The following is a 16077-nucleotide window of genomic DNA, read 5'->3' as shown; positions in this document are numbered from 1 at the left end:
AATTACAAAAATTTTAATCCTGTTCTCTACAACACAGTATTGCAGAATTAATACCATTAAGCTACTATTAGGAAATCCTATGAATTCTTATACTGTACAAACAATTTCTTTCTTTCTTTAAAAAATAACTAGTAATATGACAGTAAGAGCAGCTTTTCAGTCTACAATTTAATTATAATCTTTAAGTGGAGCTTTTCTAAGTACTTCTTAGTATTTTCAAATTCATCTGGAAGATGAATTTGAAATTCACCTTATAGATTTGCTCATCACTAACTGGGCATAATATAATCACTGTTATTGGTAGTTTTCTAATATATGTAACACTTTAATAAATAAATAATACACTATCATAGCCAATGAGACTTTCAGAGGTGAGCAAAAGCTACATAAAACTTTCACATTAAAATACATTGTGGCAAAACCTTACATATTATAGAAAGTAAGGAGGTGATACCTCCACAATGATCAACAAAAATATGGTTCATTGACTTTTCTAAAAAGCATAATGTAGTATAGAATAAAACATTAAATAATGTTTCTTTTTTGAAAGGTCATATTTTTTAATTAGACTTTCAAACTATCAAGAAAATAAATATATTAATTATTAAAAGAAGATCTCATGGAAAGTTGCAATTTTGTTGAGTAAATTTCCTAATAAAGAATATCTCATCATACTTTTCTAACATTACCATCTATATGACTTTCAAAATATATATTTAAATAACATAAACATGATAAAAATACCAAATAATCATATTGCATGAATATTAAAAGAAACACAACACAAAGTTTAAAAGTATTCCTACCTCTTTGCTTTCTTCTAGTTCTGACTCACTGCTGAACTCTTCCGTGTTTAAGTTTTCAAAGTCGGACTCCCCAACAGCAATGGGCACTGTCACAGTGAGGCTGGGGTTGTTTATGAAGGACATGTCATTTTCATCGATTACGTATTTTTCAACACTGCTGCCAGTGCCTACCCCACTGGTGGTTCCATTCCTATCTTTTAGATAATTAAGCTCTTTGCTTATTTCAATTCCAGTGTTATTGGACGTGCAGCTGTCTATTTTGTTGCCTTCATGGATTTCTATAACTTTTGGCTTTCTGAAAAAAGTTTTAAGGAAACAGTCCCGTATCTTATTTTTCACATAATCAATTCCCTTTTGCATCCTTCCTACTGCAATCTGGAGATTGTTCATTTCATTATCATCATCAGTAGCAGCAAGATTGTCAGAGCTAAATGAACTCAACAATAAGGCCAGAAAGAGGTTCAGAACCTAAAAGAAAAAACAAAATTTGCTACATTAATATTGAAATATGCATAAAGAGAATAGCTTAAATAAGAAACTCATAGAGAAAGAAAATGAAACATCAGTGTGAGAGAGAAACATCAGTCAGCTGTCTCTGATTACCTACCTCAACCTGGGACCGAACTCAAAACCCAGGCATGTGCCCTGACTGGGAAGTGAACTTGTGACCTTTGGGTTTTCAGGACAACATCCAACCAAGACATACCAGTCAATGCATCTTAGAAACTCATAGATCTTTGCTAAAAATAATTCATCAAATGCTTCATTACTTACTCTATTTCAGATACTGTGTCTCAATTGCACACTAATGAAGGACCTGATATCTTCTACCTGGTTTAAGGGCAAAATGGAAAAACAGGTTTGTCTTTCCTACTGAGGACGATGGGAAACCAGAGCTTCTCAGTTTTAAATTGTTTCTACTCAGGGTTGCTAGTGAAAGATAAAATCTCATTGTTAGGGGTTCAGACAATGAGAAAAAAAATCATTTTAGTCATTTTACCAGTTTGTCTAGGGAAGTCTAGCTTTTGTTATTTTATTTTTAAAATCCTGTTTTTGTGTGTGTTTTAGAGAGAGGAGAAGGGAGGGAGAGAAACCTCTATGCAACAGAGAAACACTGATCAATCGGCTGCTTCTCAAATGCACCTCAACCGGGGACTGAACCTGCAGGTCACACATGTGCTTTCACCCAGAGTTGAGCTGACAACCTTCACCTTGGGGGATGACACCCAACCAGTGGAACCACACCAGTCAGGGGTAGCTTCCTGTTTAAATAAATTCTTTATTTATTCAACAGTCTAGTTAAACAATATACTTGATGTGCCAAAACAATATACTTGAAATATAAATTTCTTTGTCCAATGGACACAAACTTTTATACAGCTGAAACTTCTAAATGTAAATTATATAACATTTCCCATCAATATGCTTTGAAATTGACGTGTCCAAATAAATAGTTCAACAGATGGAGGAAAACCAAAAATCATTCTAAGGCTTAGGCTAGACCTGTATAATGCAAATTAGTTTTCTCTTTCCTTTTTTGGACAGAACTATGAGGAAATCATAGTATCACTGGGTTACATGGGGAAAATTATCTAATTAACTGATAAACTATAAGTAATAAAGGAATAATTAATCATAGCTGATGCAAAAGGAAATTTATTTAAGGGAATGTTTTTAGCTTGAAATATAGTTATTGGGTTTAAGAAAATGTTACATTTTAGGAAGATATATGCAAATCAAAAACCCTAGTTTCTTTCCTTATTTCTATATAAGATTTTGTTCAGAATCTAGAGCTTCTTAATTTACTATTCTGAAAAAAAATTGCCTGTCCACAGATATGCCACAATATTCTTTTAAGCATCCTCATTTGAAATGTATCTCTCAAAGTACAAGTCCATTATGATGATATAAAGAAATGCTTTGTCCACACATGATTGAGAAATTTAAACATTAAAACATAAATACACAAATTGTGCTTTTACATTAGTGCTTTTAAGTCAGACTTAAAAGTATGTCTTTCAAATCCAGTCAATGTCTACAAATATGAATAACAAACTGAAATAATTTATTTTTCTTTAAGAAAGCAGATACAGGGAAGAATATATTTAGTCTTATTCTAGCTTATTAGGATGATTACAGTATATAGTTAAAATATAATGCTCTATTTCATTGAAATTTGCCTTCAAAATTTGGTAATATTCACTTTACTCTTTGAGTAAGCAAATAATATGAACTCTGAATTTATAGTGAACACTTTCAACATAGGTTAGATAGTTGTATTTGTAGATTTATTGGAGATTATTATCTTATCTTATTAAACATATTTTGTTCTTATCAAAATAATACTAGGATAAAAATTATTCAGGCTATACAATATTATGATAGTCTTGATTATAAAAACATTTCTTTGAAGGAAGAAAAACTAATATTTTCAACCAAACTTTCAGATAGGCCTCATTTAATCATCACATCAACCACAATATTTCAGTATTGTTATTCCATTTCACAGTTTAGGGACTTGAGATATTAAGGAACTGGCTCATGCTTAGCATGCCAGCACTGGGATTTCAGTCTAGATCACTGATGATACACACCAGAGACATGTCAACTGTGTCAGGCCACTTCTCTAGCTACTGCTTGCTCTTGTCCTTAATTATGAATGTTTGTAACACATACATACCACTAGGTTTCCTATGACCATGACCAACATGAAAACAATAAGGCACATGGTTTGGCCAGCGACCTCCATGCAGTCCCACATGGTCTCTATCCACTCTCCACACAGCACGCGGAACACAATCAGGAAGGAGTGGAAGAAGTCGTTCATGTGCCAGCGTGGGAGCTTACAGTCGCTGTCAATCTTGCAGACACATTCTTTGTAGCTTTTACCAAAGAGCTGCATGCCGACCACGGCAAAAATGAAGACGATGATGGCCAACACCAAGGTGAGGTTGCCCAGGGCCCCCACGGAATTGCCGATGATCTTGATCAGCATGTTCAGTGTTGGCCAAGATTTTGCCAACTTGAAAACTCGAAGCTGGAATCAAGTGAAAAGCTACTCTTAGTATTAATCATGATACAATTTTGGAAGTTAGTTAGACATCATTTTATTAGTACATTATATTGTAGACCAACCTCTGAGGGATAAAAATTGAATATAAAATCTCAAAACATACTCAACAAATTTAAATAAAAATATTAATGTTATTGCAATTATAATCAAATCATGATATTATTTAAATGCAAAAAAAGCCAGATAAAATATTTTACATGTGATAAAACATTTCTGATTCAACAGATACATCTATGAAAACAAATTAATATTTTGATTAGACACATTGTAAACTTAGCCAACTAATATCACCCTCATACTATATTTCGAGAGTAAAAAATAAAATTTAAAACATGAATTATATATTTTACTGCACATTTTAAAAATTAAGGTAAAATACTTTGATAAAAAAGTTATAGAAGGCTTACTTTTTTTAAATTTAATTCTTGTTCAAGTAGTTTTCTGTCTTATATTCCCGAAGGCTTACATTTAATTTGAAAGAACACATATTTTACTTAATTTCCAATAAAATTTTACATATTTTTCAATAAATTTTTTGCAGAACTCAAATAAGTTCATTTTACCATTGTTCAAAGTGCTGATGGTATCAAATATTTCCTTACATGTACCTTTGAAGTAGCTTCTACTATATGAGTAAGGTTGATACCAAACTAAGATTAATTGGGAGCTAAAAAATGTTTATTTGCAGTTCTTTATAGACTTTAAAGCAAAAAAGTTAAGGAATTTAAAACATAAAACATAACTAAAGACATAATTAAAACATAATTTTAGAATCATGTGTTTTTAAATGTGCCCTATATAGCAAATAATTATGAAGTGTTTCAACCTTTTTCATCATTCTTAGAAAATAGTTACACAACTTTAAAAAGAACATTTATACATATTCTTAGAATACCACATATATTGGTATGAATTTAAAATATCTTTAAAAGTAAATAATTAAGTAAATACATAACAATTCACTTTCAAAATAACTTTTTCTCTTAATGAAAGACAAAAATATAAACATTTTATGCAGATACCAGTCTGAATGATCTCAGTACAGACAATCCCTCCACTTTGGACAGGCCAAGCTCCATCAAACTGAGACTGACAATAATGCCATCAAAGATATTCCAGCCCTCTTGGAAATAATAATATGGGTCCATGGCAATGATCTTGAGAACCATTTCTGCTGTGAAGATCCCAGTGAAGACCTAAAGTAAAGAAATGTGACAAGTCGATACCAGTTTAGCATTTGATTTTAGGGAAGTATTCTAAGTAGATTTATTTTATTTAGTGAATCTGATAGATTTCCAGGAAAATGTTGAATTTAAAATGTTTCATTGTCCTAGCCAGGTACTCAGTTGGTTTGAGTGTCGTCCCAGTACACCACGGCTGTGGGTTTGATCCCTGGTGAGCACACATACAAGAATTAACCAATGAATACATCAATGAGTGGAGCAACAAATTGATGTTTCTGTCTGTCTCTCTCTTTCCTTTTCTCTCTCTTAAATCAACAAATAAAAAAATAAAAAGTCATCATTTACATTTTAAATTTGTTACTAAATAATAGCTTCTAAATTGCTGCCCTTTTCAGTACACTATGTTTCTACTTAATCACAGTAAAGTTTTTTACTATTTTTGCACTACAGCCAAATCTATATACTATTAGAAGTTACACAAAAAGTATTTTAAATCTTGTAAAAACCATATTTTGTTCTTGATTTTTGTTTTTTTTAAGAAACATCATCTTATTTCTCTTACTCTATAAACATTCTTGAAAGAAGAATGAATTTGCCATAAATGTTTTATAGTAACGATCTGTGGATGCATGCCTCAGAATTAAGGTGAATGAATTATTTTAGCAAGGCACTGCAGATTTAGTAGAAAACAGCAGGAGAACATCCTCAGTATGCATAGGTTATAATTAAGATGAATAAGTTATTTGGGTGATAGGGTGAATGTCTATTTGATGATAGAATGTAAAAAACAATGAGACCGGCCTGGCCAGGCAGCTCAGTTGGCTAGAGCATTGTCCCTATAAGCCAAGGCTGCGTGTTCAATCTCCTGTCAGGGTGTATACATGAGGCAACCAATGAATGCACAAGTAAGTTGAACAACAAATCCATGTTTCTCTTTCTCTCTTCTTCTCTCTCTAAAAATCAATATTTTTTAAAGAGTTAAAAATTTTAAAAAAATTGGAAAACTGAAACAAACTCAAAATTTATTTCTTAAACTCAAAACCACAGGCAAAGAAACCTATAAAACATGAAGTTATGAAGTTAGCTTTGCAAAAAAATTACTTTTAAAGCAACTCATGTTTTTAACCATAAGTAAACACTGCATTTTATGACTGTAAAGTCAAACTTCCCATTTACCAAGGTAAATCAGCTTTTACCTTGGAGGAACTCTGCCAAAATAACAGATTCGAAATTATTTGGTTTTGTGAAACATTGTATTAATTTACAAATCTTGACCCACTCTTACTAATATGTAAGTGCAGCTAACATCTCATTTTTCCAGTCACAGAAAGACCTAAGGAAAATGCCTATCCAGAAAAAAATATCTTCAGTTCATCATTTATTCACTCAAATGGAAATAAAATGTATTTCAAGCAAGTGGGGTACATGAAAATTCAGATATGTTGTGGATTGCACATTGAAAAATGATTTTTTTCATTTTATAGAAAGACTCACCATGGATTTTTTCCTCTGGTGAATATAAAATAAGTTCTGACTTATATAAGTATTTCTTATGTAGTTTCAGAAGCAGATATTATTTGAAACAGGCAGCTTAATTATAGAAATATACTGAATTAAACTTTCCAGGAAAGAGAAACTATCCAGGTTAATTATCTGCAAATATCTCTCCCTATAGAAAATCACAAAGTACTCTTTTTTAGCTCTTCTGAAATAATGAAAAGATATTCTTCATTATGAAAACCTGTACCTTAAACTTACATTCTTTCATTTAAAATTTAATCTCAACAAGACACTTCTTTTTAATAGTAACATTTTATTTACAATTGGAAAATTAAAATCACAGCTGTTCATAGCTTTAAATGTTTTCCATTTATGCCTAAAAATTAATAAGATTGTTTTTGGTATATTTTAGTCTAGGTTTAGCATTGTCATGAGTAAAACTGTTTAGAAAGTCTTCCTCACTCAAGGTAAGGTCAACCAAAGATACTGAATATAATGACGTTTACATAATTTTAAAACTCCATGAATAAATGCTTATGCTAAGTGAAATAAGCTAGGAGGTGAAAGACAAAGACCATATGATCTCACCTTTAACAGGAGCCTAAACAACAAAACAAACAAGCAAAATATAAGCAAAGACACCGAAATAGAGAACAGGCTGGTGGTGACCAGAGGGGAGAGAGGAGGGAATTTCAGGGGGAAAGGAGGAGAAGGGTTTACAGGAACAAGCATAAAGGAAACACGGACAAGTGTCCATGTGGGGGTGGAAATGGGAGGGAGGTAGGGAGAACTCGGGGGATGGGCTGGGATGGGAGTAAGAGACAGAGAACTGTACTTGAGCAACAATTAAAATTAAAATAAATGCTAACAGCCCTGACTGGTGTGGCTCAGTGGGATGGGCATGGTACCAAAAAGCAAAAGGTTTGATACCCAGTGGGAGCACATGCCTGAGTTTTGGGCAACATCCCCAGTTGGGGGCTTTAGAGAGGCAACCTGTTTCTCACCTTCTCCCTCTCCCTCCCTTCCCTTCTCTCTAACAATAAATAAATGAAATCTTAAAAAATGCTAACAACAGAAAGAACTGGCAACCTTTGGATGTATACAGGATTATATACATAACACCCATGTGTGGTTTATAAATAATGCTAATGTATGGTTTATAAGTATATATTTATTTGCCTTTAAATTTTCTGTACCAAAAAGAATTTTTAAAGACCCAGACGATTAATGAAAAAAAATATAGAATGTTCATAGTTTTGACTTTGCCTAATTATATCTTGTCTACTCAAGGTTTTATTTTTTGAAACTTTGAACTATGCGCTTCTTTAGTGATTCATTCATTCAGAAAACTTTCCGAACAACTAATAAATGGTAGATAAAAATACAATAGTAATTAAGACATACAAACCTGAAATTGCATAAAACTAGTTTGTTTAGGCTGGTAGATTTCTTATGGACAGTGAATGTGTAGGCTTTCTAAACCAGCTTCTTCAATGAGGGAGGAGATAAGTTTAGTGGAAGTTACTAATCTATTCTGGAGGATGGCATATAATAGTGAAAACATAATTGCTAAGGATGAGGATGAGAAACAGCTGTGAGTCTGGACCAAAAGCAAAGAAATTTGGGGCATTTTGGAGTTGTTTGGGGTGGAACACAGGGATAGGGAGAGTCAACTATTAGGAATTAAGGTTTCAGTTCAGGCATGGGAAGGTTAAATTGGTTGAACACCACTGAGTATTTACTTGGACAAAGAGAAAAGTTCTGTTGACTTACATGAAAAAGAAATGTTCATTCAAAAGCCTGAAGTTCTCATATTGATCAGTTTGCTCTCCAGAACGTCTACTTGTTCAGACTCATGTTCCACTCCCCTGCGCTGCATTTTATGTAACTGCAGCCTTTTGCTTCATTATTACTAGTTTCTGTTTTTGATGGTTTTAGTTTTATTATTCCCATGCCTTTTGAATATGCATCTTTAAATATCTGTTGTTATTTTTCATTTTGGATGAAATTGAAATATATTTTAAAATGGTGACAAACTATTTTATACTTGTGAGTTTCACTCCCTCATCTGTCAAATGATATTTATCAAGATGATTTATCAGGCCTCTATCTAAAATTCTTAGACTTCTCTCACTATTGTATCACTTAGCAATTTTATTCAGAATTTTGTATACACATGATTATTGTTACATAAGAGCCCTATTACAAATTGTTAGTTTGGAGATGACAAGAGATTATTATTATTATATTATACCAGGGAAGGAGTTAGAAGCAAAATAGCACTCCATTAATGCAAGAGGCATCCCAGGTGAATTCCATGATTTGGTTCCTGTTTTAACCTTTCAATAAATGAGTCACCGTTTTTCTTTCAAAGAGTTATCATAGTTCTGAAATTTTAAATTAATGTCCTATACCATTTAATTAAAACAATTTACCTAATTGTGTTACTTTAGGCTTTTATTCCAGAATAGCTTAGAAGATCCCTAGAACAGGGACTGTGTTCTGAGTTCCCTTCTGGGTTTTAGCAGAATAAGGACATACCCTTAATCACTGGGTATAATGAGAGTTCTGCTAATAAAAGTACCCAGTTTGTAGAAGCCCCAAATCTTCATCTATATTCCTTGGAGAAAGAGGTACAAGTTAGTTGGAAATGTCTGTGTGATGAAGAGGTTGTCTAACCTTCTATGACTGTTTGGAGGATTTCTTGCTTAGACAATCCCAAGGTGGGTGCGTGGGCTTTACAATGGTCAAAACAGAACCAGAAACAAAAAGAAAACAGGACATGTTAGAGAAATGCAATAAAGATTTGCGGCCTCTTGATACTCAAATTTATTCAATCTAATCAACAGAGAGAAGTGATGTAATTTTTATATGCTCCAGGAACAGAATGCAAAAGGGACGCATTAATCTCAGACTGAAAGTTATGGCAATTACTTCACAGGGCTTTCTTAGCTAATCAGTTCTACTGCTCTGATCTTATTTTCGAGGCAGTATGCAGTTATTTGAACTATAATAAACTCGTTCACAGGAATTCTAAATTTATTTCAATGAGCAAACTATAAACTCCACAAAATATGAAATGCAACCAGCCAAGATATATAATATAATCAGTCAGCTAAGTACCTATGATATAAGGAATATATTATTTGTCTATCTACATATGAAATACGTACTTTATAAGATATATATGAAATATATAATATTTTTCATATGAACATTTGTTATAAAGTCCATATATGGACATTATTATGATTGTCCATATCAAATAATATATTATATGAGAAATTAAACTTTAAAATGCTTTAGGAATATAAGACATTATTAATAAAAATAAAGACCTATCAACCAATAGGAGCAGTCAGTTTATACATGTTCCTATTCTTATGGTTAGAAACAGTTAATTCAAGTTTAACTATTTCTAATAGTTAAATATTCAAGTCTGTTCCCTGCCATATATGCTCTTCATCTTGATGAGCTCTGTTTCCCCATCACTAATGTCAATTTACTAATGGTTCTACCAGTCATCAGTCTTCCACCTCACTTCCCTACCTCATTATCTTCGTTGCCACTCCTAAAGTTACAGAATTTCAGAACTGGAGGGGACATGAAAAGTTATCTAAAACCACTCATGAGAAAACAGACCCAGAGATCTAAATGATCTTTTTCAGAATCATCCAGATGTCTAGCATTGACATTGGACTCGGACCCAGTTTTGGTGCTCTGGTCTAGTGCTTTTCCGTTTGATTATCCTATAATTCAGCTTCTCTCATCCTGTGCTCCCATACGTAATTGCTTCAATGTTGGAATTCTATAAAACCTCAATTTCCTGCTTCACTCTGATAAATATCTTCCTTCATTTGTTCAACTTCCCTAGCACCCCAATATTATGGGAAAAATACAAGAGCTAGAGCAAAATTGTTTTCCAACAGTATTTCAAAGAAAGGTTAATAGCATACATAAGAGGAAGGAAATTGTTTATTAAGCACATGCTAGATGCCAAACATAGTGCTAAGTGTTTTCACATTACCTCACTCAACCTTCACAACAACACTGGGATGTAGGTATTATTATATCCGTTTCAACAACAGAAAACAAAGAATCAGATGTTTTATCAGATTTGTCCAGATGCTACATTACTAGTAAGCATTGGCAGTGAGATCCAACCCAGTTCCACCTGACTGCAAAGCTCCTGCTCTTTCACAAAACTTGCTACCTGAAGCAGCCCTCTTGGACAGGAAACAACGAGTGTGTTATTTGTTGAGCAACAACCACATAAACACTGTCGGAGATTCAAAAAAATGGAATATGACCTTAGCCACCAAGTAATTTACAATGGATTTGCAGATCAAGAATTATGATAAAATAAAGATACAAGAAAGTGTTTAATACTCAATCATATTTTGTTCACAAACGCATTTGCATTTAAGAAAGGAGCATTTAATTGGACTGTTATTAGAGGAGATGAGGTGAGACCTGAACTTTAAAGAATATGAAGAATTAAAATGAGGTGATTTGAGTGGAATGCTCTAAATGTGAACACAGGCAACAATGAGATGTTCTCCAACATGTCACTATGTAAACATTTGCATGGTGTTTGTGTGGTGTGGTGACGAGGCTAGTCTGATGGGGACAATGGTGACTGATTAAGAAACAATGGACAATAAGATGGTATAAAAAGGATGAGTTTAGATGGGACGTGGGGAGTCTTGAAAGTCAGCAAGGACTGTTGACTCACAAATATAGAAAATAGATACTTTAGCAAGGTATCTTAGCATATTGAGTTCCGAGAACTAGAAAAATTATTTTAATAGTAGTTATAGGATTAAAAAAGACATACCTTGAAAGAAGTAGTAATGGCCTTTCATGTCAATTTGTATACAAGAAATAAGGGGAAAGCAAGTCAAAATAGCTGTAAGACTCCTATCTTTGAGGCTGAAAGGGCACTGCTGAGGGTATCACACAACTGGAGTGATGTTTGCTATGGTTTTTAATAAATTCAGGGAAAGATCATATTTCAGCTCTCACATATTGTGTTTAAAGTTGTCCCTGAGCACCCTGGCTGGTGTGGCTCAGAAGACTCAGTGCCAGCCAGCAAACCAGAGGGTCGCAGGTTTGATTCCCAGTCAGAGCACATGCCTGGGTTGTGGACCAGGTCCCCGGGAGGGGGACAGGAGAGGGAACCACACACTGATGTTTCTCTCCCATTCTTTCTCTCTCCCTTCCCCTTGCTCTAAAAATAAATAAACAAAATATTCAAAAAAATAAAAATAAAGTAAAATAAAATAAAGTTGTCCCTGAGAAAAGAGCTAGAACACTGGAAATATAGGAATGGAACATAGCTTATATCACAACAGTAAATAATTGCTAGAGTTACTGAGTACATAAAAACATGGAGTGAAAAACACAGCTGTAATAGATATAAGATAAGAAATTCACAAAAGGAGGCAGAGTGGAACTGGTTGGAAAAATCAGGGAAAAGTTAGGAAAAAAATCAATATCACAGGTGCTAAAGACAAAGATCTCAAGAATCTGGTGGAGTTCTACAGAGACTAATGATTCCGTGAAGTTGAAACTGCTTATCGATGTAGATGTTTATGGAATTTCATGCAGCTGTATGCCCAGTATTTCTTTTCTACCTTCTATTGGGGGTTGGTTCCTTAAGACTGCCATGCTCTCATATGACTCCACCCTCAGCCAAGTCTGATTAAAGCAGAAGTGAACATCTAATCCCAGCTAGGTCAAACAGAGTCCTCCTATCATGAGAGTATTTGAACTGAACCTGAGAAAGAGAGCCAGTCCTTTCTCAGTGCAAATGTTACAATACGTAAAACTGGTGAGTTATGGCTAAGCATGTATCCTGACCTAGAGACACAAGATGCAGTGAGCATTTCGGCTCCATTCAAGTCCCTGGTTAAAGCAATTTCCTGGAGCCCAACTACAAAATTACCCTTTATGTGGGGTGGTAGTTTATCTTTCCTTTCTATTCCACAAGTCAGGTTTTTCCCCCTCTTAAGCTAGTTTGAGTTTGTTTCTGTCTTGTGCCAAAAAGATAGGTCTTGATTAATAAACTACACAAACACTTTCCTTACTTCTGCATCTATTCCAATTATTTATATAATTTAGGAGGAAATGTACATGTCAGCACATACATCCACAGATGTCTGCTCTAGTAATTTGAACCAAAAGTGTGGCTAAATTACAAATGCATTTCTGCTAACTATTTCTTCTCTGTGTAAATGCAACTAATGTATTTTATTAGATTTGCAATGTTCAACACATGTACCACAGAATTTTTAAAACATGTAGTACCTGACTATTTAGTCAGGGAAAAGAAGTGACCTCTTCTCCCTTTGACTGTCAAAAAATGACAATAGCCAATAAAACAATAGCTGTCCTGTGTGAGTCAAAATTATATCTATTTTTGATCAGATCAGCCAAAAATATAAGGTAATTTTTTGTGTGCCACAGAATTTTACTAATTAGATTATATGTGCCATGAGATGAAAAAGGTAGAAAATCACTGTGCTAGAAAATTCAATTTCAAACTACTATGCTCTCTTTCTTATAGAAATCAGCCTGTATGTTCCTCCCAATGGACATGATCTCTTCAGAGGTTGTGTGCTAAAACCTAATGTTTGTGGAACTAGATTTACATCTCATGGTTTCCCTAGACCTTTATTTCCAGCAAGAATGACAATAAGGCCCCAGCCAGTAGCTCAGTTAGTTAGAGCATGGTCTGGATGCACCACGGTTGCTGATGCAACCCCTGGTCCACACATGTACAAGCATTAACCGATGAGTGCCCAAATAAATGGAACAACAAATCTATGTGTGTGTGTGTGTGTGTGTGTAATCTCTTTCTCTCCCCCTCTAAAATTAATTTTAAAAAAGAATGACAATAAAAATTTTAACAACTTTATAACAGGTGAGACACCTTTATTGATCAGCCTGGACGTTGGTTGAAAGAATCAGCATTCAAACTAGTTGAATGTTAGACCCTATCACTGAGATTCCCTGTAATATTACTTTAGATTTTTTTCCTATGAAACAAGAGGATATGATTTCTGTTTCAATGCATGACAGATGGATTTCTTTTTCCATCTACATCTCTGACTCCTGCTCAAAGAAAATGAGTAAACTTTAGATAAACTTACCAGGTTTCCTACAGTCAACACACTACTGAATTGACCAGTCATTGGATAGTGCTCCATGGCCATGAAGAGAGTGTTTAAGACAATGCAAATGGTGATGGCCAGGTCAACAAATGGGTCCATAACGATTAAGTTCACAAGATGCTTCACTTTTAACCATGCATCACAGCAGTCCCAGATCAAGAACACATTGGCAAATCTGTACCAGCAGGGTGGACATTTCTGTCTAGATTCTTCAAGTTCTGGAAGAATAATAAAGAGGAAGAGTAGTAAATAACATTACTGAATTATTGTTGCTATAGATTATATATTACTTGATAAAACTGATGCTCCGGCCTGGAGGACAGAAATTTATATAACAGCTTAACAAACTTGAGAAGATGATCCAATGAAATATTTTCATAAAATATTCATTAAAGTGTCATAAAATAGTCTTTATCTGTCTTTTAATTAAATACAAAAACTAAACACTTTGAGTTTAATATTTGGCTTCAAAGTAATTTCATTACCTAATCACTTAGATAATTGTTGATTAAATTGCTATATTCTCTCTATCAAAAACAGAAATTTTTATCAACTTTATAATGATATTAAACATATCAAACAATATTATTTATTTTGAAAGTACCTTATTGAGAACACTGTCTAAAGCTGTGATCCTTATTAATATGTGTGACTTATTCTCTCCTTTGATTGTTTCCACATCAGCATTGATCTTGCACATGATGTGGATATATGTATTTTTTAGTATAGATTCAGACCCAAATCTACTTCTGTTATATTTTCTTAAGTGTTTCAAAGTTTTAGTCTAATATATAAGAAATTACCAGCTATCTTAGTGGATGAAGCCTGTTACAAAATCATTATGTAACTCTTCATGTATCCAATACAATAACAGAACAAGATACAAAATATAAGTGGTGCTTCTGAAGAACAGATATGACTTAGAAAGTTGACTTACACATTGCAGTACTCATGTAATGTCCTTCTAAACTTCAAGAAGTGGGGGGGCTTATTTAATGAATGAACAGGGAGTGATAGTTACTTCCTATTCCCTTGTGTCAAAATCAGTGAGCACTGGGTCAGCTCTCCTTTGTAGCAATGTAATGGTTTCTGTGAATGTGGGAAGGGAGGAGAGAATCTTTTTTAAGGTCCCTGTCGAAGTGGGGCACATATTTTGATTCATTCCAACTCATCCATATACATCTCCAACTGCATCACCACCTTCTTTCTTGGAAAACTCACTGAAGTTTGAAAGAGATGTTTCTTTGTTCTTCTTCATTAAGAAGATACTTCATTAAGTATTAATTGCTGATGGACAATGTAACATAAGGGTAAGTCATCACTGATATAATATCAAGTGGGGACATATTCTGCAGAGAAGGACCCAAGTCAGAAAGAAATAAGGACAATATTAGTTTTTATAATTAATGTGAACATAGTGGGTCCACATATCATCTACTTAGGCCTACTATACACTTCTGATCCTGGGTAGTTGGCCGTGGTAATTTAAAGAGAAGACCTAGTTCCACAAAGCATATGGCCACAAAAAGCTGCCTGTCCCACGGCCTGCTCCTTACCCTCCATTGTGTTGGTCAGGATGCTGGCGATGCTCATGGCTCTTTGCCTTCCAGAGGAATCCTCCAGAAGTTCCATTGAAATCTGGTAAGAACTTAGCCTTCTCTTTCTGATTTCTGTTTCAGTGGTGGTGCCCTGCAAACCAAATACTGATGGCTCAAACCACCCTTTTCAGTGAATAATACACCACATAGCATTTCTTTGGCAAATCATGCTGCATGCAATTTTTCCAAGTCACAATTTTCAAGAAATAATAAAATACTGAATTTGTTTTTAATTTATAAACAGGTTTTTTAAAATCATCACAGGTGATACCCTTGAACAAGAATTCATCAGTTAGAACACAATTGTACAGGGCAATTATATTGCAGAAGCTGCTTGCATTTTCAGGGAAAGTTTCATAAGCATGCTAATGTCATATCTTGTTTTGTTTTATTCAAATTCAAATTGTTTTACTGCATATTTCAATGATTAATGATCAGAGCAAACACCACCACCCCCCCAAAATAGGGATTATATAGTCCCAAGGCTAAATTCTTTTACTTGAGGCTGTATTGACAATATTGACATACAAGGGCCAATTTTATTCATGCACAAACACAGGTGTACAATGAAATGTGTGTGCTTTCCTGAGATTTTCTTAAACATTTCTAATGCCATTTTGTAAGAAATAACATTTTAGAGTCATTTTAATAAATATGAAAACATTTTAGAGTCACTGTAATATTGATAGTTATATAAAAACTGCCCATTATCTTCATTGCTTATTACAATGTTTAATTTAA

General features: G+C 33.9%; 1 protein-coding gene across 4 annotated transcripts in view; it reads right to left on the bottom strand.

Moving 5' to 3' along the window:
* The window catches only part of SCN3A (sodium voltage-gated channel alpha subunit 3), a 116881-nt gene that overhangs the window by 38352 nt on the left and 62452 nt on the right, over positions 1 to 16077 (bottom strand). For all 4 annotated transcript variants that reach the window (XM_037044551.1, XM_037044553.1, XM_037044550.1 and 1 more), the window contains exons 14-18: positions 15295 to 15427; positions 13718 to 13956; positions 4902 to 5075; positions 3487 to 3843; positions 807 to 1274 (exon numbers count right to left, since the gene is read on the bottom strand). In XM_037044551.1, the coding sequence (XP_036900446.1) occupies positions 807 to 1274; positions 3487 to 3843; positions 4902 to 5075; positions 13718 to 13956; positions 15295 to 15427 (1371 nt within the window). The remainder of the gene's footprint in view (positions 1 to 806; positions 1275 to 3486; positions 3844 to 4901; positions 5076 to 13717; positions 13957 to 15294; positions 15428 to 16077) is intronic.

Source organism: Sturnira hondurensis, unplaced genomic scaffold (assembly GCF_014824575.4).
Source record: "Sturnira hondurensis isolate 20B ecotype Veracruz unplaced genomic scaffold, ASM1482457v3 Scaffold0004136, whole genome shotgun sequence".
Lineage (NCBI taxonomy): Eukaryota > Metazoa > Chordata > Mammalia > Chiroptera > Phyllostomidae > Sturnira > Sturnira hondurensis.
The sequence above is the reverse complement of the archived record's forward strand: the minus strand, read 5'-3'. Positions and strand labels throughout refer to the sequence as shown.